At 42.0% G+C, this 25,857-nt stretch overlaps 1 protein-coding gene across 1 annotated transcript; it reads left to right on the top strand.

The window, feature by feature from the left end:
* Positions 1-597: 597 nt before the first annotated feature.
* On the top strand, positions 598-25,183 carry LYPD6 (LY6/PLAUR domain containing 6; the record flags this gene model as incomplete). Its single annotated transcript, XM_082658967.1, has 4 exons — positions 598-715; positions 8,327-8,425; positions 22,985-23,115; positions 25,016-25,183. The coding sequence occupies 4 exons, from the start codon at positions 598-600 to the stop codon at positions 25,181-25,183; spliced, it is 516 nt and encodes a 171-aa protein (XP_082515093.1).
* Between the last annotated feature and the right edge of the window lie 674 nt (positions 25,184-25,857).

Below are 25,857 nucleotides of genomic sequence, written 5' to 3'. Positions count from 1 at the left end.
TTGAGGAGATTTTGAGCTATAAAGACACATCTTGGTTCACGAGAGGCCAATTTACCTACATATCCTTTTTTTTTCTTTTTTTTTCCAAATCGGAAAGTCTAGCCTGTACAGCCTGACCCAGTAAGGCTGCACTCTCATGCCTGGCGTTCGCTGGTATCAAGGAAATGCTTCTGAGCTTCTGCACCTGACTTATTTATTGTTGCATTCTGGCAGCCAACCACTTTCCTCCTGGCAAAAATAGCTGGGTTTCATTAAAATTCAATCTTTCCTGATACCATCTCTGCTGGATGTTAGAGGGCACTGCTAGCAGTGGAGCTTTAGCAACCTAATTAAGAATGGATTTGGGGTGAAATTTTCTAAGTACTCTAAAATTACAGTCTGTAAAGTTTCTCTCCATGTCTACCCACTTCCTCGTGCCCTGGGCTCCCTGTTTCTCGCCAGCTCATCCCGCCATCACAGGAGCTGGGCCGAGTCTCCGTGGCTTTCCCGAGTTGGACACTGACATGACTCTGGCTTCGTATTTCAGGTGCAAGTCCTCTTCCGCCGTCCCGAGTCCCCGCTCCCGGGCCCCCTGGATGAGTGACGCCTTGGTCTGCCATGGAAGCTGGCCCTGCCCTGGCCTGGCTCCTGCTTCTGAGTCTGCTGGCTGATTGTCTGAAAGCTGCTCAGTCCCGAGACTTCACCGTCAAAGACATAATCTACCTCCACCCTTCAAGTAAGACTCCGTTCTCTTCACTGCAGAAATGTCACTTGACTCCCAATAAGATTTGAAAGTTGAAAAATGGCCGGCAGGAGGCAGCCTTCCGCTCAGGCGAAACCTGGTGATTTAATTGCGGGGGGGGGGGGTGCGCATGCGACAGAAACATGCGTTGTGTTTTACCCTCCCCTTTTTACAGGGTGTTTGTATTTGAAGGTAAATGATTAGGCTTGTTTTCTCTGTTCCCTGTACCCTCGGTCGCTCTGATTCTAAACACCCTTTCCTCTGAGTCTGCCAGCCCTCGGTCAGTTATCAAAGTCAACCGCCAAGTCCCAGGAGGAAGGTGTTTGTAAAAGATCAGGCCTTTATAAGCAAGATAATAGCTGGCCTTCCTGTCTGTGCATCTAATTCTCAGTTTCAGCATAATTGCCTCCCGCCACTTCCTGTTCCCTATCCCTTTCAGTTTCCTGTGTTTAAGAATTATCTTGGGAGTGTATAATGATGTGTGTCCCAGGTTCCTTCTCTGGAGTGTCTGACTGCATCTATCTGGGTGGTCCCCATGGATTTTTGCTTTCAGCAAGAAATTCAGGTGCTTCCGCTGTTGCCGATATTCTAAGGATCACACTTCGGGAAACACAGCAGCTTTCCTTCTCTACTGGTCACCATCTCTGTATTTATCTCATCTCTTTTACTTTTGCTTGACTCTCTGCTGGAATGCCCCTGAGCTGGGTATGTAGTGCGAGGGCTGACCTTTAGCATTCGCCCCGAGGTGCATTACTCTTTTGAAATGTTCTGTTCGCCAAACATTTTTGAGCCTCTACTGTGTGTCAAGCATTGTGATCGGCGTGAAAAATGTAAAGGCAAATCAACCATAGTCCTTGCTTTTGAGGATCTTGCAATCTACAAGGTGGAGGCAGCCACCTGGACTCCTTCAATGCCACATGGTTAGAATATGTAACGTCTCCGTGTTCTGGTTGAATGAGAGGTGGTCCAAGGAGTGCACAGGGGCTTGGAGTCCACCTGACCTCGGGTTAGGACCTCCCTCAGCTGCTTCATAGCCTTCTGACTTGAAATAAGTTCCCTAACTTTGTGAAGATTAAATAAAAGAACGCATACAAAGCACTTAGCACTGTGAGCCATAGGAAATGCTCAATAAATGTTAGGGGAATCTTTAAAGTGTTGATTTCTACATTTCCAACTTGGTTAAAATGATACATACCCTATAGCATTGTTTTGTGGACTAGAAATAATATCTGTAAAATGCTAGCACATACATAACAGGCAATCAGATGCCTGTTACTTATGATGTTGTGCTAGTTGGCTCAGACAGTAAACTGAGGATGCTGAAGGTACATCACTAATTTTTTAAATCCAGATATACTTTTTTTTTTAAACATCTTTATTGGGGTATAATTGCTTTACAATGGTGTGTTAGTTTCTGCTTTATAACAAAGTGAATCAGTTATACATATACATATGTTCCCATATCTCTTCCCTCTTGCGTCTCCCTCCCCCCCACCCTCCCAGATATACTTTTAACCGGCAGCCAATAGTTTCTTTAGACTTATTGCTGTTGTACGCTCTCACCAGTACAGGCTGGTGCCTACTGGTTAGTTGTATGGAAAGCTTATCTAGCTGCTTGTTTTTGCAGGGCAGTTTATTTTAGTAACATTCATGAAAAGAAGGTGCTTTGATAGTTTCTCTGTTTCCTAAGATTGCATTTTGTTCTTTTCTCCAAACAACCATGCTTTTTTATTACAGTTGATGAACAAAAACCTAGGTTTCAGTCTCTCGGGTTTGATTGCCAGGACTTTCAGCTTCTGCGGAATTCTTTGTCCGCTTCAGTGACAGACTCAGAAGTCACTGGGCCTCAAAACAGACCCACGCCTGGCCTTCTCTGAGGCTGTGATTGTACACGCAGGGTGGAAAGGAAAATTAAGGGGGGTGGATTTAAGTGACCAAGAACAAAACAAACACACTCTGCTTGTGCCTCAGGGGTATGGTTGGTCAGTGCTGGCGGGCGTTGAGTGGACCGCTATTTGGAAAGTCCATTTCAGAATGGGATCTTTGAAGGATGAGCTCTGCCAGGCTGGAGGGGCAATCACCTGTGCTCTTTAGAAATTGATGGAAAAGTTCCATTCCTGTGACCTATGTTGATTAAATGGAGCCATGGCCTGGTTAAAGAGAGCTCACTGTAAACAAAGAATTGATGGAGTATTCTGATGTGATTTTGGAATATAGAGAAGGGTAGAAGCAGCTGTTCCTAAACTATGTTGTATGTAGATGGTTCACCAGCAAGTCTGGGCTGAGTTCTCTTTCAGAGTCTCCATAACTGGTCACAAGGAATATAAGTTCTTGCAGGATTCAAGTTCCTGTCCATGGTTCCTACTTGGCCATAACTTTGTTTATTCTGACCGCTTTAAAGCAGAGTTAACTTCACATTTCTCTGCACTATTTCAGAAGTTTTTGGTGCTGTTTGCTTGTTTTTACACTTTGATTTTTTAAACGGTCATGGTTGTCTGCCCTTAAGCAGCACCCAGTAGACTGTGTTTAGATGAAGCGATCTCTCCACAAATAAGCAGGTTTCTGTAGAACATAGACCACAAAAAATATATGAAGGAAGCATGGGATTATTTTGATTTTGAATTATTAATATAATTGCCTCACTTTGTAGATGGAGACACAAACAGCTTTCCTGGGGTCGGCGAGTGAGCCAGATTCCATTAATATTAGATACTGCTCAGAACCTGCCCAAGGAGAAACGCGGTGACACTGGAGATGTGAGAAGATACAGAAGTTTTCCACACCAGACAAACATAAACTCATTTCTCCTGGGCCCCGAACGGCCCTCAGAGATAGCAAGTGGGATGAGATTGGAACCCGGGTTGGGAAAGTTCAGCTTCCCATGACTAATCTCCTTTGCTCTCTGGTTCCCTAACCTTTGAAGTTTCTAAGCCTTTAAAAGAAATAAACTTTATGGCTTTCAAACTTGAGGCACTATCCTCAGTAACATTCTTTTCTATCATGTGTATGGGTTTTTTTTTTCTTTTTCATGTGAAAAATGATGAATTTCTTCCTAGCCCATGATTAAAATACCAAAGCCTAATAAAAACCTTTGAAGCAGGAGTTTGTATTAAGAGACATGAAGCTACTTATTTGGCTGTTAGACCTCGTACAAGATAGCAGAATTTAACATCCTAAGTGACTTCAACATGTTCTTGGCCTCCTTTTCATTCCTTGTAATAGAAATCTTTCCTGGGAAGTTCAGTTTTCCTCTGGTTGCGTATTCTGAGTCTTTCCTTAATTATGTGGACCAAAGAGCCTATCTCTCTACAGGGGGCTTGTTTAAGCCAGCGAAGTTTTCCCATAATTCTACACTACATTAAGTCTTAGGGAGTGAGGGGACTTTCTAGAAAGGTACCAGGAAATGCACTTCTATCAGAAATATGTTCATGGTATTAAAATTATACTGACAATATGTTGTTGCCTAGTGGACTGAGAAGATCAATTTATTAGATTTCTAGAAATTTTGTATTTGCATCCAGTTTCCAAAAACAGTGGAAATTAATTTGGTAAGAATGAAAAAGAAGAAAGTTTGGATGCATTACACATCAGCGTACAGTTCAAAACAAGATTCTCTTCTCACCACGGTTTTGGTAACTGAAGGCCTTTGTCCTGGCAAAAGTTCCAAGGGATGGAAACAAAGACGAAATCTTTTCCGATGCCTTACAAATGAATTATGGTCGGTTGAACCATGGCTGACCAGGGGAGTTAATGGACAGATTATATTACAGGAAGTAACTGGGCACTTTGGCTTTTCTTTTTTTCTTTACAATAACCTTCTCTTGAGGGACCAAGGACTTATGCCCTGAAATACTTATGCCCTGAAATACTAAGCTTATTAACTCTGTGATCAGGAGCCAAATTAGATTCATTCGCAGCTGGGGCCACAACGATTTGAAACCCTACTTGCTCTGTAATGCTTTGAAGTAACAGAGAAGAAAACTGCACATCTCTTAGAAACCTCTTTCCGTCCTTTTGAAAAAAACCTTCTTTATCAGATTCAGTATCAGTTAGCAAGTTACTGGAGATAGTTGTTCATCTGAAGACCTTGTTTATTAGCTAAATATTTCCAGAGGGGGGAATTGGACCATTTCTTGGTATTGTGCTGTAATTATCGACTGAAAGCTGAGTCTGTTTTCAGAGATTTGTCACTGAAAAGGGTTTGATTATTCACTGATCAGTACTACCTGCCAAGGTGTAAATACAAGTTCCTATGAGCAAATATTAGACTGTCATTGTTGAGAATGCAACAGATATGAAGTTGTGGACTTAAAAATAAAACTCACTGGAAAGGAGATCATTTGGTTAATTGGCAATGATACATGCTGATAAACACATTCAGAGATAAATGATTTTTAACAGAGCTTCATTTTGCTACCATAGTGTTTTAGCTCATATTCCTGTTTTAATTTTGACACACTTTGAGTTAATTTCAGAGTCCAGGCCTACTTGTATAAGAAATGGCAGTATTTAATTTAATATGTCACTAGTCTTGCAAAAGATAATTTTGAAGAGTCTATTAATCCAAATTTGGGAACACTACAACTTATTAGTGCTAGGCTTTCAATACGTTTATTCTTGGAACAGCTGGATCGTCAGTCTTCATTCAAAGTTCTTAATTTATCTCTTTGATGGGAAAGTTTCCAGGAATAGCTAATCCAACATTCCAGCTAAAAGTTTTACTGGCTGCAGTGACAGACAGATAAAATTGGATACTCTAGTGAATTAATCACACAAGCTGAAGTATTATGGTTGGCTTGCCGTCATAAACCTTAGTGAATACGATCGTTTTTTGAGAAATGCTGTTCTTTGACAAATTATATACATCTTTTCTTCAAAATTCCTGCTTTAATAATTCTACTTCAAATCTTACAAACTATTTTAAAGTTCTGTCTTTTACACTTATTTATATATTAAATAATTTAAAGTGGATAGTGAAACTGTTTTTAATGTATCCAATCAGGATAATTTCCTAAAATATTTTGTATGGTTTTTAATAATGGTATTTATAAAAATAATCTAATTAAAATCTCCATAAGAGTATTGAATGCCTTTGGAACATGAGAACCTATTTATTTATTTATTTATTTATTTTGGTTGGGTGCAGCATACGGGATCTTAGTTCCCCAACCAGGGATCATACCTGTGCCGCCTGCATTGGAAGCGTGGCGTCTTAACCACTGAACCACCAGAGAAGTCCGAGAACCTATTTATTTTAAATTCTTCAGGCATGTACTTACCTAAACTAGAATCTTTAACTCGAGTATAACCCACCTATCTAGGCAGTGAAGACATAAAAATTTTCTATGTGTAGTTTTACAAAATAGTTGATTTCTGTTTATTATAATTACATGATAGAGCATGTTTAACCAGAGCAAGTTTTCCTCATTGGGAATGCAGTCGTTGGATGGCTATGCCTAGGCTGCTTTCCATCCCTCATTTTTAAGAGGATCCTTGCTCTCAGCATCATTCTGTTTATGAACTTGAGTAACCAGCCACTTGGAGGAACATAGAACTCTCAAATGGGCCCATTAAAAGTTTCAGTTACCTGTATTTTTTAGACAGTTTATGACTTTTGATCATGTTAGGTTATTGGGTATTGTCAGGGTCAGCTCTGTGAAATATTACAAGCAAATGCGAGGATGGGCAGTTATTCTAAGCAAGGTGAAAATCAAAGTTATATCTGGCCCATAATTCTGGCCTTAAGCTGCTGCCCCCTCCTTCATTTATTTTTGATAACATACTTCATTGGTTCCATGTGGGCAAAGTAATTTACCCTGAGATGATTATTTCCGCCAGTGGGACATGCAGGCTCAGCCATCTGCGAGGGAGAACAGTTGGCTCCTGCAGATGAAGTGTTTGCATGTTTGCAGCTTTCAAAGAGGCCAGGTAGTTTTACAGATTAACACACACACAAACACACACACACACACACACACACACACACACACAAGTTCTGTCTGTGAAAGGCGAAACTCTAAGCAACAAAGTAAGCAAATGATTAAAACTAAGCACCAAGTGAAAGTACATCAGGGAAAAGGACAGAGATGGCCTGGCCAGATGTTCCTTTTGGATCCTGGTCCTTAATTACCAAGGAGACCCTGGTATGCTGGGCACTCTCCAGAACCTGACTCCCGTGGATGCATCCCGCCTGAACACAAATGCAAGGCAAAGAATGCAAGTACCTGAAGGGCAATCCCTTCAGAAGGCAGGAAGAGACAGCTCAGGAGTGGGGAATGGAGGGGAAAGATAGGAGCAGCTTCCTGGAACATCCCCATGTGCCCTCAGCACTCTGCCCCGAGACATTGGCCGTGGGCCCCCGGGGTCCCTTAGGAGGTTCACCTCTGCACAGGCAGCATGTATCTTAGCAATGAAGACTCTTAGCTGGTATTTGCTATCCCCTGAGACTCTTAACCATATCAGGTCCAACCAGATAAAATTATACGATTGAACCAAAGAAATTTTATAGGTAAGAAATGATCAAGCATCAAGAAATTTTTAATGATTGAACCTAATATTTATATTTATTTACACGATGATATGTCTACAGAAGTTGACACATAAAAGTAAATCATAGGAAATCCAGAGTGCCTTTTTTTAATTGACATTTTTATTGAGATTATTGTAGATTCATCCGCAGTTGTAAGAAGTAATATACAGAGATTCCATATGTACTTTACCCAGTTTCCCCCAATGGTAACATTTTTTAAAACTGTGGAATAATATCACAACCAGGTTATTGACGCTGATACATTAGTCTACCGGTCTTATTCAGACTTCCCCCGTTTTACTTGTGTTCATTTGTGTGTGATTCTGTGTGTGTGTGTATGTGTGTGTATTTAGTTCTACATAATTTTATCCCCCCGTTTTACTTGTGTTCATTTGTGTGTGATTCTGTGTGTGTGTGTGTATTTAGTTCTACATAATTTTATCACATGTAGGTTTGTGTATCCATCACCAAATCTAGACACTAAACGGTTTCAATAGCACAAGGATTCCTCCTGTTGGCCTCACACCCATGTCCCTCTGACTCTCCCCCCACTATCTGGCAACTGCAACCCCTGGCAACCCCTAATACTTCCTCCATTTAAAAAATTTTCTCATTTAAAAAATGTCACACAAATGGAATCATACAGTATATAACCTTTTGGGATTGACTTCTTTCACTCAGGACAACTTCCTGGAAATTCATCCAGGTTGTTAAATGTATTAATAATTCATTTTTATTGCTGACTAGTGTTCCATGGTATGGATGTACCATGGTTTGTTTAACCTTCACCCATTGAAGGACATCTGGGTTGTTTCCAGTTTGGGGATGTTACAGATACAGTTGCTATAAACATTTGTGTACAGATTTTTGTGTGAATGTAGGTTTTCATTTCTCAGGGATAAATGCCCAAGAGTGCAGCTGCAGAGTCATATGACAGTTGCATGTTTAGTTTTTTAAGAAATTGCCAGGCTATTTTGAGAATCCTTTTTAAAAAATAAAAGCGTCTTACTTCACCATGCAGGATTCTGTGCTCAGTCTAAAAACTTAATCTTCTCTCTTGATTTTTTTTTTTGTAGCCACACCATATCCTGGTGGATTTAAGTGTTTCACCTGTGAAAAGGCAGCGGACAATTATGAGTGCAACCGATGGGCTCCAGACATCTACTGCCCTCGAGGTAAACTCTCAGTAGACACACTGGGCTGCCCAGAGCTGTCCACGAGTGAATGGCCTGTTGACTATGATGCCTGTATAGAGAGAGGCATGCTTGCAGTCTCAACCACTTCTCTTGCCTAAGGCTATTAGTAGATCTTTTATGCCACATCAGTACCTTATCATCAAACATTGTCAGAGACATAAACTGGTCCATAGACTTGTCCCTTTCTTATGAAGCATGGTTGGAGCTCCAAAAGAGGTGAGTGAGACTTCTCACCCCCAGGCCCGACAAATGCCACATAAGAAGAGAACAGCCAGCCTGTAATCCACTCTTCGAAGCATTAGTCATTGCCTAGTAACTTCCTTTAAGTAAAAATATGAGTTGCTGTTCATATAAAGATCCCATTTATTACATATCTTGCCAGAGGCTTCTATCCCGAGACTGCATGAAAGCTAGAATTCTCAATGTCATCATCGCACAAATAAAAACCCTGAGCTTTTTAAACTATTAAGTTCTCTTTGAGGGATGAGATGAATGCCCGATCAAAGCATGGAATTTTGACCCAAAGGCCCATTTCAAAATGAAGTAGATGCTTCCTATTCATGTTCAGATCTCTTTTATCCTATTGAGTAAAAAAGATGGTTATATTTGGTTATGGAGTCACTGTTAATTGGCTGTTTTGTGTTTGAAGGAAAGTCGATTCATTTGATGGGGAGGTGATAGGATGGGATATTTTATTGACAAATGTTTGAGCATGTAGTTAGATGGGCTTCGCTGCTGATCTAATTCAGTTGTTAAAATGACTGAACACAGCAACACCAATCTGTTATTTTTCAATGTAACACAAGAGCTCTTCTACTCACCCCAGCAGAAGGCACTCTGTTTCCGCTGGAGGACTGAACATCAGGAGAGCATGAAAACCGCAATGAAGGACAGGTGTCAGCTACCTAATCCGGTGCTATTTATTTAACCCATGAGTCTCCACCCATACTGCCCAGGAGAAATACCTGTGGGTCTTTTCAAAACCACCTGGACCTGTGTCCTGCCTAGACCAGTGGTTCTCAAACTTCGGCATGACCGTCATTCCCTGGAGGGCTTATTTAAATACAGATCTCTGCCCCTAGTTCTTCTGCCTTCCCCCTCCTTCCTATAGGTCTGAGATGGGGCCTGAGAACTTGCATTTCTAAAGCATTCCACAGTGATGCAGATACTGCTGGTCCAGAGACCAGGCATTAAGAACCATAGCTCTAGACCAACTGAGCCTACGTCTCTGAGGTTAGGGCCCTGCACCAGTGTGTTTAAACAGCCCAGGTGATTCTAGTGAACAGTCAGGGACAGAAACCACTGGGAGCTCCTCTCCCCACTCATAGAAAGCAAAATGCACTGTTGTCATTTCTGGGTTTTTCTTATTTACTTTGAGGAGTCGAGAATGTTGGTAGGGTCCCAAAAGACCACAGGGAAGAGAAGAATGTGGAGACACTGAAGATCGGCTGATTCACAAGCTAGGTGTCCAGCCATCCAGGTAATCAAAGAGAAGTTCCGGGCTTCCCTGGTGGCACAGTGGTTGGGAGTCCGCCTGCCGATGCAGGGGACACGGGTTTGTGCCCCGGTCCGGGAAGATCCCACATGCTGCAGAGCGGCTGGGCCCGTGAGCCATGGCTGCTGAGCCTGCGCGTCCGGAGCCTGTGCTCCGCAAGGGGAAAGGCCACAACAGTGAGAGGTCCGCGTACCGCAAAAAAAAAAAAAAGAGAGAAGTTCCATCCGCGTTGCTTTCTGCAATCACGCACTCACTCCGGACCAGCGGTGTTTGCTAACATTACCACTACAGGGTGAACGTTTGGGCGGGTTGCTGACGGACCTGATTAAACCACTGCTTCTCAAACTTGGCGGCACGTAGAAATCACAGGTGAAAACACCGACGCCTGGACTCATTCCCAGAGATTCATGTTTAAATGGTATGGGTGCAGCCGGGCATTTGAATTTTTGAAAGCTCCCCCCGGGTGGTTCGAATATGCAGCAAAATTTGAGAACCACTGTAAACAGTGACTCTGGACAAAAACAGGATAATCTGCTTGTGTAGCCAATAACCTTTGGGCTGGTTCCTGGTAGGACAAAGCTGCCAGATGAGCTTTTGAAGCTGTTGCCACTGGTTAGAGCTACTGTACAGGAAACGTGACAGCGCTTCTCTCCGTATTGCCCTGGCAGAGATGATACAAAGGAAAAGGAGGTTTTGTGAACTGGTGCTCTCTTGGGCCTTGGGCTGTATTTCACAGAGGCCCAGTTTCAAGTCTGAAGGTGTACAAGTCTACCTCTGTCACAAGGGGAAAACAGAGACCGTGACACTCTGCTTGAATTCTTCTCTGGAAATGAGGAAGTTCCACCTTGATGTGTTCTTTCGAGGTCAAAATCTATCCTTCTGAAGTACAGACACCTGGAAGTATCTCAGGTCTTTACACAATTTCTCCTTCTCCCCTTTTTTATCTTTTTGTCCTGACATTTGTAGGAATAAATGGAAAGTGATGCCTTGAGATTCTTGCCATAGAACCACCGTGCCAAACCCTTTGGGGGATTATGCGGTGAAAGATAGGAATCAAGTTTCTTCTTTCAAGGACCTGGCAGTTTAGCTGGGAGATAAGATCTGAACATATCAAATGTCAAAAATAGCAGGACAAAGGCATGTGCCAGAGGAAACATGGCATTAAATGCTTGGGAGTTTAAGGGAAGAATTGCAGTTTTGGGGGGTGAGGCGGCCAGTGACAGCATCCCGGGCTGGGGAGATGGCAGCAGCCCGACAGGTGGGCAAGGCGGGTGGCAGAGTGAAGGGAGCATATCTTCCAGGAAGTCACTCAGAGCAGAGGCATGGAGTGTACCCATGTGGGCTCAGTGGACAGGGGGAGACCTGAACTGGGTGTAGTAGAATATGCTGGGGAATAATAGGAGCAGGACGGGGGATCCAGGCTATTTTTGTGGGGCCTTGAACGTCAGGTAAGGAGCGAGGACTAGCGCTGTAGACTGAGAAGACATAATTCCTTCTTGTCCAGCCACGTTTGCCACGAACCATCAACATTTCCTCTGGGTTCTCTCCAGATTTTTTTTAGCAATGAAAATAATGCTATTATTATCAGATTAAACTATAAAATGTGTCTACTGAAAACTACTGAGTAAGCCTACATTTTTTTTTTTCTTCTGTTTATTATTAGTTTGTTTGAAGCAGCCGTAGGACTACCAACAGGCTTGGTAAGGGCAGCTCAGTAACTGCTGTGGAAAGATGTCCTGACTTTCTGGGACGTTCCTCGTTTTCTGTTGGTTTATTTTGTGATCTATTTAACGAGGTTTTAGTTATTACACGATGTGAAAACAACTGGTGGAAAGTGAAAAAAACCATTTCGTGTAAATATTGAATTTTATCTCTGTGGAATAAGCTTGCATCCCAAATACTTAGGAGATTGATTGAATTTCAAGTTCCCTGTCACTCTGACTTTTGAAATGTGTGTTATGTAAGTACTTCCTCCTCCATTACATTGTTATTGACTTCGGCGCCTACAGATTCACGGGACCGTACTCCCTCCCGGAAGTGAGAATTTAAGATGCCCCCCAATAATGGACTGCCGTTGTTCACCTCCTCAACTTCCATTTAGTCTTTGGCCCCTTCCTTTGCGATAACCTTAATTTCATCAACTGCTCATTATAAAACAATGCAATTTTCTTGCCGCTGTGAACCAGAATGGTAAAGGATCTTGAAATCATATTCTGTGAGGGACCAGTTGAAAGAATTGGTGAAGGCAAATGAGAGTTGAATGTCCCGTGTTCAGGTCCACATGGTTTTTGCCTGTGACTTTTCTCTGTGTTGAGTGATTAAAAGCTCCTTGAGAGAGGGACTGTGTAAGTGTTTATTAAGAGTCTGTAGAATTAAATGTCAAGTCAAAAACGTGCAGTTTTTTAAAAGGCTTGTTCTGTGGAGGATACCAAAGCCGCTAAGGACTTTATGTTCCTGCTTAATTATGAAGTGCAGATGCCTCCCTCAAAGGCAGAATCTTCACTGGAAATTATTGCTGGTATAAAGTCAGACCAAGAGAAATCTTGAGATAGAGGGACGCGTATCCTTTTAGTTCCAGCTTCTATGCTGTTCACTGTTTTTCTGCGAAAGTAAAGAAAAATCTGACCATGTCCCTTGGTGGCTCTTTCTATATTTGTTATGTGGTATAAGCAGGGAATATACATGTAATCCCCAGTTCAACTGAAGACAAGCCCCGCAGTTACAGACTTTCAGGAAAGACTTCTTTATGTCGACTATTTTCAGCCCAAGCCCAGGCTGAGACAGACAGCGTTTTCATTGACTTTACTTAAGGGTGGATTTTTTTCTCTTTTAGGCAATGTTACACATAGGATATAGCCCTTCAGGGTTTCTGCCATTATACAGGGGTCTCTACACCCCATGAGGACCCAAGGCCTTGCATCTTCTTATCGTTTATCTATTAACCTTCCCCTCTCCCACCAGGGTAAAGAAGTCAGTACCTTCCTCAGTGTTGGCCCCTGGGATTTCCCTTACTTTCTGGAGAGTTCATTTGTACGTTTACAAAAGGTATTGGTTATACATTATCCAACACTTCTGCCTGCTGTGTAATGAGGTAGTGTTCAAGCGACCTATCTTGTCATATTGCTAAATGGAAATCTTAGACTTCCTCCTTTTTTATAAAGCAAAAAATTTTTAATTAAAGTTTAAAATGCATTCTGGAAAGTCCAGAGATCATAAGTGCACAGCTTGTTGAATTTCCCCAGCCGGAACATGCAGTGTATCTGCCACTCATGTTAAGTCGTAGAACCCCAGAAGGCCACCGGGGTCCACCAGGCTTTACACCCCACCTCCCAAAGGTAATGCAACTGTGACTGCCATGCAGATTTCTATAAATGGAACCACACAGAATGTCCTCCTTTCTTTCCCACATTCTATATGTCAAATTCATCAGTGTTTTTTTGAGTCGCAAAGTCATTCTTTCTCCCAGAAGTACAGCAGATCATTTTATGAATATACTAAAATCCATCCATTCTGTTGATAGGCATTTGGGTTGCTTCCATGCACAGCAGTCTTGTACATGTCTTTTGGTGCGGGGATATATGCATTTCTGCCAGGTCTATCCCAGGTCCCACACCCCGGACAGGCGGTACTCATGCTTTGCCTTTACTGGCTTTTTTTTTTTTTTTTTTTTTTGCGGTACGCGGGCCTCTCACTGTTGTGGCCTCTCCCATTGCAGAGCACAGGCTCTGGACGCACAGGCTCAGTGGCCATGGTTCACGGGCCCAGCCGCTCCGCGGCATGTGGGATCTTCCCGGACCGGGGCACGAACCCGTGTCCCCTGCATCGGCAGGTGGACTCTCAACCACTGCGCCATCAGGGAAGCCCTCTTTACTGGATTTTGCCTAACAGTTTCCAGAGTTGCTCTACCAACTTGCAGTCTCCCCAGCAGTGCCTGAGAGTGCTGGTTGCTGCACAAGCTTGCCAACACGTAGTATGGACAGAAGCAATAAAAGCTAGAAGTAGATGGAACGACGCTTTTAAAGCACTGAACGCATATAACTGCCAACGTAGAATTCTATACCTAGCCGGTCAGCTCCCCTCCTCTTCCACACTTCCCTTGTCTCCTGGCTTCCCTGCTCACTCTGCCTTCCTGTTTGCGACTCCCAATTCCCGCTAGACCGACAAAGGTTCTGCTTAGCTTCTCAGCCCCTCAGCAGGGCTTTCTGCCTGTCTTCTCAGCCCCTTCATGTGTGCAACTTCTGATCAGCAAGTGCCTCGAGGGCAGAACAGGTACAGGGTGTTGGGCTCAGCTTACCGTGTTGCTGGTTTTGCTGGTATCTTGTTCTTCAAATCCTGTCTGCCTTGGTAGCTCACCTATGCTTTAATAAGATTTTTGTTGCTATTTTCATTTTATCCTACCATTTCTTGGTTCTTCTCAAGTGGCATTGGAATTCTCAGAATCACTCTTCAGTTAGAATTTTTCCAGCAACTTTTTAAACAAAAGTTCTTCTGTCAGCCTAAGCAAGATTTTGTTTGTACCTTGAGAGCATCTGACCTACTCTAATTCAGTGGTTTTTGGGGTTTTTTTTGCGGTACGTGGGCCTCTCACTGTTGTGGCCTCTCCCGTTGTGGAGCAACAGGCTCCGGACGCGCAGGCTCAGCGGCCATGGCTCACGGGCCCAGCCGCTCAGCAGCATGTGGGATCCTCCCGGACTGGGGTACGAACCCGTGTCCCCTGCGTCAGCAGGCGGACCCTCAACCACTGCGCCACCAGGGAAGCCCGAATTCAGTGTTTTTGACTAAGTATTTTCTGTTAACCCAGTTGCCTCAGATAGGAAGCATCCATTTGATGCTTTTGCCTGTTGCTTTGATTTTAACTACTGTCCACCATAAAGTCCTGTTTATCCTCACTAGCTTTGCATCCTTTTCCAGCCACCTCCTTGACCTTTGTCTGGAAATAAAAACATTGCTTTCTGAGTTTCAGTGATATGCTTTAAAAGAGAGATTCCTCAAGTGAGCCTGTCACCTGTGCTTAAGAGCTGTGGATGGTGTTTTTAAAAAAGAGAGAAGTATCTGTTTGGTGGTTTCTTCAAGAGATGCTGACTGCAGGGTAAAGGGGAGCAGTTATGAGTCAATCTGGTTGATAAGTATTTATTTTTAATTTCTGCCTTGAGAAATTTCTTACTTGGGAAAGAAAAGAAAAAGCTAGGAACTACTAGTCACTCAGTATTATGGGAGATTTGTCCATTTTGTTAAATCTACTTCTAGGCCGTTCATTCTCATTGCTGTGTGAATATATGCCATAACTTACTTATTTATTCTACCATTGGGCATTTTTGTAGTTTCCAAGGGTTTTTTTTTTGTATAGAGAATTATCCTATGAACATTCTAGTACTTATCATTTTTGTTGGCTATATATGTAAGGGTGGAATTGCTGATTCCTAGAATATGCACAGGTTTAGATTTAGTAGATCCTGGCAAATAATTTTCCAAAGCAGTTATACTGTGTGAAAGTTGCACAACTGATTGAAATATAGTATTATTTCACTTTCAAATTTGAAGAGATCACTCAAACTACAGAAATGGAAGAGGTGTTATAGATATCATAGAACTAAGTTAAAATGTTTTGATTTGGTTCAATCTTGAGTTGTAGAAGTCAGGTACATGTATTCTTCCCACCCATCCATCTCTATTCTTAATACATTAAGCACCTACTATATTGTGCAAGGTCCTGTGATGTATTTGGGGAGGAGGATTGGCAGGGAAATGCAGACATGAATAAGACTGGACTTTATTCTCAAGAAGATTATAATCTTGAACAGTACATCTTAACTGGGAGTGATTTTGCCCCTCAGGGGACATTTACTAATATATGGAAACATTTTTGGTTGCCACAGTTGGGGCTGCTACTGGCATCTAGTGAGAAGAGGCCACAGATCCTGCTAAATATCCTACACTGCACAGGTCAGTCCCCCCGAAACAGAACTAGCTAGCTCAAAGTGTCAGAAGTGCTGAGGATTTTTGGAAAGACAGAGCAGATGTATTTTTCTATTCTTCCTTCTAAGTACAACTAAATTCCTAAATATTATATATATGGAAAAAAAAAAGACTCTGAAAGATGGAGAGAAAAAAGCAGACTAGCTAAGGACCTCAAGACCCAAGGAGGTGAGTTCTCTGGGTTTTCTTTTTGTCCCATATTTTCCAGACTTGGAGATGAAGAAGCTGGCAACCTGGAAATGCCACAAGTACCAAAAAAATAAATTCCAACGAAAGTTAGTCCTCCGTAGCCGAAGGACCAAGAAGTGGGTAGCCCAGAAAGACAGAAATCTTCTAGACAATAATCACTCTACTCCAGCCAAATACCACAGAAAAAAAAATTATAGGTCCCTCCCCGCAAGCTAACAAAGCCTTACACTTCCACACTCAACAGGCTGTGATGAGACACACCATCCTCTTCTGAGATGCTGTCAGAAAAAAGTGAATAGGAGAAACTTTTATCCCCCCTAGGTGGTAATGAGGCCTCCCCCATAGTGTCAGTAGAGACCAGGTCTGGGGCCTGGACTTCTGTCCTCATCCAGCAATAATGACATTGTTATCCCCCTCCCTGTTGGGGTTGTGTCAGAGGAGGCCTAGTGAAGAGTCAGGACTCCACTAGTGCCCAGTGGTAATGAGGCCACACACACATATCAGTAGAGTGGCATCAGTTGAGGCCATGTGGGGATCATTAACAAGGCACTCCTACCACTCTCAGCCAGCAAGGTATCATAGGAGGCCTAGTGAGGAGCTGGAAATCCCACTTCCACCGAGAAATAATTAGGAGAGCCCTCTCACCTGTGAAAGGAGACAGAGTAGGGAACCTGGACTTGACTGCTACCTAGCAGTAATGAGGCAGCAGCCCCCCTTCCCCTACTGGGACTGTATCAGAGGACGTTAGCTAAAACAGAAGGTTTAAATAAGATCCAGATGACTATACTACCCAAAGCAATATACAGATTCAGTGCAATCCCTATCAAACTACCAATGGCATTTTTCACAGAACTAGAACAAAAAATTTCACAATTTGTATGGAAACACAAAAGACCCCGAATAGCCAAAGCAATCTTGAGAAAGAAAAATAAAGCTGGAGGAATCAGACTCCCTGACTTCAGACTATATGACAAAGCTACAGTAATCAAGACAGTATGGTACTGGCACAAAAACAGAAATATAGGTAAATGGAACAGGATAGAAAGCCCAGAGATAAACCCATGCAAATATGGTCCCCTATCTTTGACAAAAGGAGGCAAGAATATACAATGGAGAAAAGACAGCCTCTTCAATAAGTGGTGCTGGGAAAACTGGACAGCTACATGTAAAAAAATGAAATTAGAACACTCCCTAACACTGTACACAAAAGTAAACTCAATATGGATTAAACACCTAAATGTAAGCTCAGACACTATAAAACTCTTAGAGGAAAACATAGGCAGAATACTCTATGACATAAATCACAGCAAGATCCTTTTTGACCCACCTCCTAGAGAAATGGAAATAAAAACAAAAATAAACAAATGGGACCTAATGAAACTTAACAGCTTTTGCACAGCAAAGGAAACCTAAACAAGACGAAAAGACAACCCTCAGAATGGGAGAAAATATTTGCAAACGAAGCAACTGACAAAGGATTAATCTCCAAATAATACAAGCAGCTCATGCAGCTCAATATCAAAAAAACACAACCCAATCCAAAAATGGGCAGAAGACCTAAATAGACATTTCTCCAAAGAAGATATACAGATTGCCAACAAACACATGAAAGGATGCTCAACATCACTAATCATTAGAGAAATGCAAATCAAAACTACAATGAGGTATCACCCCACATGGGTCAGAATGGCCATCATCAAAAGGTCTACAAATGATAAATGCTATAGAGGGTGTGGAGAAAAGGGAGCCCTCTTGCACTGTTGGTGGGAATGTAAATTGATACAGCCACTATGGAGAACAGTTTGGAGGTTCCTTAAAATACTAAAAATAGAGCTACCATATGACCCAGCAATCCCACTACTGGGCATATACCCTGAGAAAAACATAATTCAAAAAGAGTCATGTACCACAATGTTCATTGCAGCTCTGTTTACAATAGCCAGGACATGGAAGCAACCTAAGTGTCCATCGACAGATGAATGGATGAAGAAGATGTGGCACATATATACAATGGAATATTACTCAGCCATAAAAAGGAATGAAATTGAGTTATTTGTAGTGAGGTGGATGGACCTAGAGACTGTTATACAGAGTGAAGTAAGTCAGAAATAGAAAAACAAATACCATATGCTAACACATATACATGGAATCTAAAAAAAAAAAAAAAAAGGTTCTGAAGAACCTAGAGGCAGGACAGGAATGAAAACACAGACATAGAGAGTAGACTTGAGGACATGGGGAAGGGGAAGGGGAAGCTGGGATGAAGTGAGAGAGTGGCATGGACATATATACACTACCAAATGTCAAATAGGTAGCTAGTGGGAAGCAGCCTCATAGCACAGGGAGATCAGCTTGGTGCTCTGTGACCGAGAGGGGTGGGATAGGGAGGGTAGGAGGGAGTCACAAGAGGGAGGGGATATGGAGATACAAGTATATATATAGCTGATTCCCTTTGTTATACAGCAGAAACTAACACAACAATGTAAAGCAATTATACTCCAATAAAGGTGTTAAAAAAAAAAAAGATCCAGAATGTCATAACATAATACCAAAATGTCCAGGTTTCAATAAAAAAATCACTTGTTGTACCAGGAAGATCTCAAACAGAATGAAAAATTACAATTAATAGATACCAACAATGAGATAACTACAAAGATGTTAGAATTACCTAACAAAGATTTAAAACAACCATAATAAAAATGTTTCAATGAATAATTATAAACAAACTTGAAACAAATGAGAAATAAAGTCTAAGCAAGGAAATAGAAAATGTAAAGAAGAACCAGTTGGAAAGTTCAGAACTGTAAATACTGTAACTGAAGTTAACACTGAGTGGATGGGTTCAACAGTAGAGTGGAAGAGAGAGGAAAGAATCAGTGAACTGGAAGGTAGAACAATAGAAATTACCACTTCTGAACACCAGAGAGAAAATAGATTAAAAAATTTAAACAAAAACAAAAACAGAGCCTCAGCGATCTGTGGGAGTATAACAAAAGATTTAACACTGTGTCACTGGAGTCTCAGAAGAACAGAAAAAGTGCAGAGCTGAAAAAAGTACTCAAAGAAATTATGGATTAAACCTTCTAAATTTGGTAAAAGATGAAATCCTGCAGATTCAAGAAGGTGGGTGAACCCCAAAGAGGATAAAACTAAAGAAATCTACCCAAAGACAGACACAGAAAGGAAATGATGAAAGAAGGAAACTTGGAACAGCAGAAAGGAAGAAAAAACATGGTAAGCAAAAATATGTCTTTGAGAATATGATTGTCTTTTTTCTCTTGAGTTTTCTAAATTGTTTGATGGTTGAAGCAAAAATTGTAATGCTAATGTGGTTCTAAATGTATGTAGGGGATTGCTGACGACAATTATATTACAAACAAGAGAGGGTAATAAGACATGAACAGAGGTGAGATTGCTATACTTCACTCGAACTGATGAAATGATGCCAGCAGACTCTGATAAGTTATGCATATAATTTAATACCTGAGCAATCATGAAAAAACACACACACAAAAGAAAAACTATACAAAGAGATACACCCCAAAACCCTATAGATAACTCAAAATGGAATTCTAGAAAATGTTCAAGTAACCCACAGGAATGCCGGAAAAAGAAAATAGACAAAAAACAAACAACCCAAAATAGAACAAACAGAAAATTAAAATTAAAATGGCAGAATTAAGTGCTACATGTAAATAATTACATTAAATGTAAAAGGAAAAGGAATGGATTGGCAGAATACTAAAACACATGACCCAACTATATGCTATCTGCAAGAAACTCTGTGTGTGTGTATGTGTGTGAATTTCATAAAAATTGTATTCTCCGATAGTTGATTAAGCTCTCTTACCCAGTTCTGATTTTAGTTGAATGCCAGTGAGTCTCACAGTAAAAGACTTTTGTTTCACAGCCTCTGGGAATTCCATGCAGTTGTGGAATATGAGATATAGAGGCTGAAAGTAAACTGGTAGAAATTCAAATCCATCTTTTATCTTTTAGATAAAAGTCTTTGAAATCCTTTTAGTGTGAAGTTATCAGCAGGCTTGATTCTCATATAACCTCATTACTAACTCACGGATTATTCAAAATGCATGGCAAGCAGGGCTCTGGGGCTGAAACTCAGTTTTTATCAATCCTACCACCAGTGATAAGCCACATGTGGTCCACCTAGTTCTGCTTGGGAAATTCTGCCTGCTTGCCCCGTCCTCTCACCCCGCCTTGGAGATCACAGTACAAATTCAAGGCTTTCGTAAGTTATCCACTAAAGAAAGCTGCTCAACCTTGAGCATTTCCAAAACTTATTGAACCACAGAACCCTTTTCCACATTAACATTTCACAACTCACCTCGGGGTTTTGCGAGGTAAGAATGGATATTTTCAAGTGATTGCTGCTTCAGATCTGAGGTCTTTACTGCTGCAAGTAATGGGGTACTCTCAATATATCTTTGTTGTATGGATTGGACGTGGTGAAGTGTAAGAAAAAATTCTTATCCAGTCTCATCACTGATCACCATTTTCGCCCCGGAATGGCAAGAATTGGCTTACTAGGTATTGGGCTTTTGCATATCATCTTGAAAAAAACAAAAACAGGTTCATCAATTGTTTCTACTTTCACATAATGGAATAAGCTTCCAGTTCGTAAATTAAAAGAGAGTTTGTTATGGACATAAAAGTATGAACAAAAAGTGGTTCTATCATGTTCACCAATTGTTATTTTAAGGCTTATCCTTAAAACAAGATAATTCAATACTTGAGGGACAAACCTAATTTCCAAAACTGAAACCATGAAATGATTTACTTGTTCCATAAACGTATGATCTTATCTGCTCAGATTTACACTCGGAGCAATAAAACCTCTGGCAGCTGCTCCAGCTGCGGGAAGAGGAGACAGGAGATAAGAACGTGGCTTTCTTGAATGTCTGAAGTGGGAGTGGGGCTAAGAAAGGCGTGCCTAGCATGGCCATTAACCCAAGTCTGATACTAAAGAAGTAAACCAGTCCTCTCTGAAAGATGTGGTAAAGCTCTCAGGGCACTGGCCTCCAGTTGTTAAACCCCGCTAAAGTCTTAAAAAATAAATAAATAAATCATGCCATCTCCTCTTCATCAGAAAAACAACCACTCCAATTTTGAAATATTTTCGAGCTTTGGGAGAATCATTGCCAGGTGCAAAACTTTCAGGTTTTCTTGTGAGCTCATAGGGTGACCTTACTTTTACCCCACTCCAAAGAGCCCCCAGGATCTTAAGCAAGCTAGGAACTGCCCTTACCTGATCCCAAGTGATGAAATTCTGGTCGGGGGGCAGTGTGGAGACAGCGTTTGGGGGAGGGCATTGACACAGACTCAGTTCAGGTACACATACCAATGTTGGGCGAGTCTTCGCCCTTAGCGAGACTCAGGCCACTCAGGTTCTGTCAGGTGGGGATGTCTAGGAAGAATATTAAAACCCCTGATTTTCATGACTCCCAAGATGTGTCTGTGTGGTCTGTATTAGCTCATTCTCAGGGCCGAAAATCCCTGAGCTTTCTTCTCTTGATGTTAGTACTTTGGTGAGGGGAATTTTTATTGCCTAATAAATAATATCATAGAAGGTCATAATTCCATATTAGCCACGAAATATCTAAAAGGTATAAAGCATGAAAAGTTCAGTCCAAGATATGGATGAAAAACACCTCAATGACATTTCTTAAGAATTATTCTTTTTGGGCTTCCCTGGTGGCGCAGTGGTTGAGAGTCCGCCTGCCGATGCAGGGGACATGGGTTCGTGCCCCGGTCCGGGAAGATCCCACGTGCCACGGAGCGGCTGGGCCCGTGAGCCATGGCCGCTGAGCCTGTGCGTCCAGAGCCTGTGCTCCGCAACGGGAGAGGCCACAACAGTGAGAGGCCCGCGTACCGCAAAAAAAAAAAAAAAAAAAAAAAAAGAATTATTCTTTTTCTTGTTTTCAATCTAAAAGTGGAGCAGGAACTTTCTCCTAAATCCCAGACTTAGAAAGCTGATACCACCTGGAGGCCTTAAAGAATTACACTGACAAAACCATTTTTCTTTAAATTGCAAGTTAAGAAATTCTCCATAGAATTTTGGAAGATATCTCAAGTTTTCAGACTCCTAAGCTTAGAGGGACTCTAGAAACTCACTTCATGGTCTTCGTCTGCCTTTTTGGAAAGATACTGAAATCACGCTGGGGAGAGATGGTGAGACTCCTCAATCTGGAATACCTTTCTTGTTGGGTTAGTTTTCTCCTGTCATGAATTGTAGGATCCAGCTATGCTCGTAGGCAAGAAGTTCTCTTTTGGATAAAGTTATTTTCTCCAGATACAATGAATCTATTTTTAATCATTCTGTCTTACTTGGAAATAGCTGTTTCCCAGTCGTGTGTGTGAGCACACACACACACTTGGACACACACACACACACACACACACACACACCAGTCTCCCCTATAGTCTTTTCTCAATTTGAAGATCTTTGTTACCTGCCTTACTTTTTTTCTTTTAACCTTGTGTTCTTTGAATGTTTTCACCCCTTCGTCTTCCTGAAAATTACTATGACTCTCACATCCTCAATCATCGCTCCAAACCTCTCCTCCCCAAAAAATAAAAATCAACACAGTGGCAAAATTTGTTGGAAGGCTAAGAGTAATACCACGGGGTCTTGGTTTATGGAGATTTTATGGGCAGAGAGACCAGTATTCTTCAGAAGGCCTCCTTTCTACCACGGTGAAGTGGATCTCTCCAAGGAGATCTTTGGGACCAGATATCAACTTAACACAGTATATGTTCCAGATGCTGTTAGAGCCTAGTGTCGACACACCTGTTTCCCTTTCAAGCAGATTGGGCTAACATTTCTCGTCTCAATTAAAACAAATTTTCTCTGTTGACAGAGACTAGATACTGCTACACTCAGCACACCATGGAAGTCACAGGAAACAGCATCTCTGTCACCAAGCGCTGCGTTCCGCTGGAAGACTGCTTGTCCACTGGCTGCAGAGACTACGAGCATGAAGGCCACAAGGTCTGGCAACAAAGCAAGTGACAGGACAGCATAGTCAGGCTTCCTCCTCTGCAGACGCCCACCAGGGTTCACGAGCCAATCCTTACTCCCTGACGTAGGCTGGCTTTTGACTGTCTTTATACCGTTATGACAAGATGCTTCCTTTCCTGTTGGCGCTAAAAGAATAAAAATTTATACTAGGGCACAGGATAACTGGTATAAATTATGTAAACGCAAGACCAAGAGGGTATTGGAATTACTGTAAGCCCTTTCTTCACTCAGAAGAAAGTAATAAAGTTACCAAAAGGGACAGGAGCAAGGGGCCAGTTATGCCCTCATGGTAGAGCATTGCAGATGTACTAACAGTTCAGTCAGCTGCAGATGGCCAAGGCAATTTAGCTTTGATAACTTTCTGTAAAGCGGGGTTCATATCTCTATTGGGATGCTGATTTGGGGAGGGTATCCATTGGCTCCTGAGTCATTTGAGCAGGTGACAAGAGGACCATCTCCTTGTGGGATGACTCCCTCTGGTGCCTGGTCAGAAGCACTCAGTGTAAAACAAACTTAGAAGGCAGCCTTGCCTTCTATGGAGAAGGAGAATATAGAGACTCAGAGGAAGGCAGCCTGACTCATGGTTGGAGTGGGGGATGCTCCTGACTCTCTCGCCCGTCGTTTCGAGCTGGCTGCACCTGTGATCTTGTATATCAGCCCTTGACCTTTTTTTGGAGGCTGCCCACTTCTCCCCATCAGGCTGCCTTCCTGGTGGTTGGGGGCAACTCCCACTCTTACTGTTAGTAGGGGCTTCTTTCTCTTAAGAAGACACCCAATTTTCAAGTAACTTGTCGAAAACACAAAGAATTAATTTTTTTTCAGTTTTACTGAGAAATAATTGTCATACAGAATAAGTGAAATATGAAAGGTAATCCCAAGGGTTTTACTTGACCTCCCCCCTCCCCCAGGCTAAGCTTGGCTCTCAGGTTATAGTGGCTACTTTAGCAAAGTGGAAGCTATAGATCAGAGAAGTGATGTCATGTGCTCAGGCGATACAGCTAGTAACAGAGACAGAATCCAGAGTCACTTCTGACCTCTAGTTTCTCTCCTCAACATTATAATGTCGTCTTAGCCCATGTCAACTGTGACCAAACTCAGACGTCTGCAGGATAATGACTGTATAGGATATTAAGCATCATAGAGTTTTTAGAATGTTACTGTGCCTATGAATCACTTGGGGATCTTGTTCAAATGCACATTCTAAATTCCTCACTTTGGTGCAAGTTTTGAGATTCTGCATTTCTAATAAATTCCCAGTTGAAGCTGAAGCTACCGTACTTTGTGTAGCCAAGGCCCAAAATAATTTCTGTCTATAACCCTTTGGGGTTTATTTTTTCTTATGATGCGTGAGGAAAGCAGTATAAAGCAGGAGTAATTGCGTAAATGAAAACCCTTCAAACTTTAACTCACCCACTGGAATGGAGCTAATTATGCAGACAATTCTAACGAAAGTAAATACTTAAGTTTAAATTCACTGCGTTATAGCCACTTCACTTTCACTGTGAAAACTTGGCAAATGAACGTTTACCATGAGAGTGTCTCTGAGAAAGGTAAGTATTACAATTCCCATTTCATAGATGGAAGAGCTGAGACCTAGGAAGACTGTAAAACTGTGTAATAACCACTTGGTAGGATGTCAAAAACAGAATGCACATTCCTAGAATTTAACCTGGGGGACAGGGGTTTATTGTGATAAACCAGGTGAAATTTCATCCCACCCCCTTAAATGCAGGGTTGGTGTCTCCTTTGTATAACAGGTAACTCTCATTTGAGTTTTGCTGTGAGGGAGACAATTCCTTCAAAAATCTCTGGCCCCCTCCCAGACCTGCCAGCTTCTCATCACCCTTCTTTTTCTCTTCCTTTCTTTCAGGTCTGCACTTCCTGTTGTGAAGGAAATATCTGTAACTTGCCGCTCCCCCGAAATGAAAGTGATGCCACATTTACCACGACGTCACCCATAAATCAGACATATGGGCACCGCGGCTGCATGTCCGTGATAGTGTCCTGCTTGTGGGTGTGGTTGGGACTCACGTTATAGCAGCTCAAAGGCACCGTGTGTCGTAACGATCCATGGGGACGTGGAGGGTCCATAGTCATGCATGAGGCATTGGCCTGACAGTAGTCACACATGTGAAACCATAACACTCACGGATGTCTTCACGGCCAGGCACTTCCACTTACCACGGGGAACAAGCATTGCTCCAATGTAGTCATTTCAAGTCCAAGACCTCATCAAAGCAGCCTGCCCCCAAAACAGTCCCTGGGTTCTATACCATAAACCTTTGTTTCCCCTCCAAAAAATAGCTCTGCATTTACTGAGATTTGGGGCTTTTAGTTTGGAATACGTGCACGAGCCACAGGAGGTCCTGCAGCCCTCTGAGATGTTAGGCATATGTTATATGGACACGTGTAGATCTGTGTTCTTCAGCGGAAAGGTCAATGACCCCTGGTTTGAGTGGTCCAGTCATGAATTCATTTATAGCTTTAGAGTTTTAAAACTTTGATTCCCAAATGAATGGACTATTTCCTTGGAGAGTCTGACCAAGTCCCTAGAAAACTAGTAAGCAGTTTGTCCAATTTAATTGTCCCAGTACTCTTCTCCCAATGGCGGGACTCATGGGACATAAAAAAAAAAAAGGCAATCATAAAAGGTTTTTTGTATGGGAGGAGAGGTGGCTGGAGAAGAATTTTCCCAACTTAATGGAACTAGCA

The sequence above is a fragment of the Grampus griseus genome, assembly GCF_964374135.1.
Source record: "Grampus griseus genome assembly, chromosome: 7".
Taxonomy (NCBI): Eukaryota; Metazoa; Chordata; class Mammalia; order Artiodactyla; family Delphinidae; genus Grampus; species Grampus griseus.
This window is presented reverse-complemented; position numbering and strand designations above follow the sequence as displayed.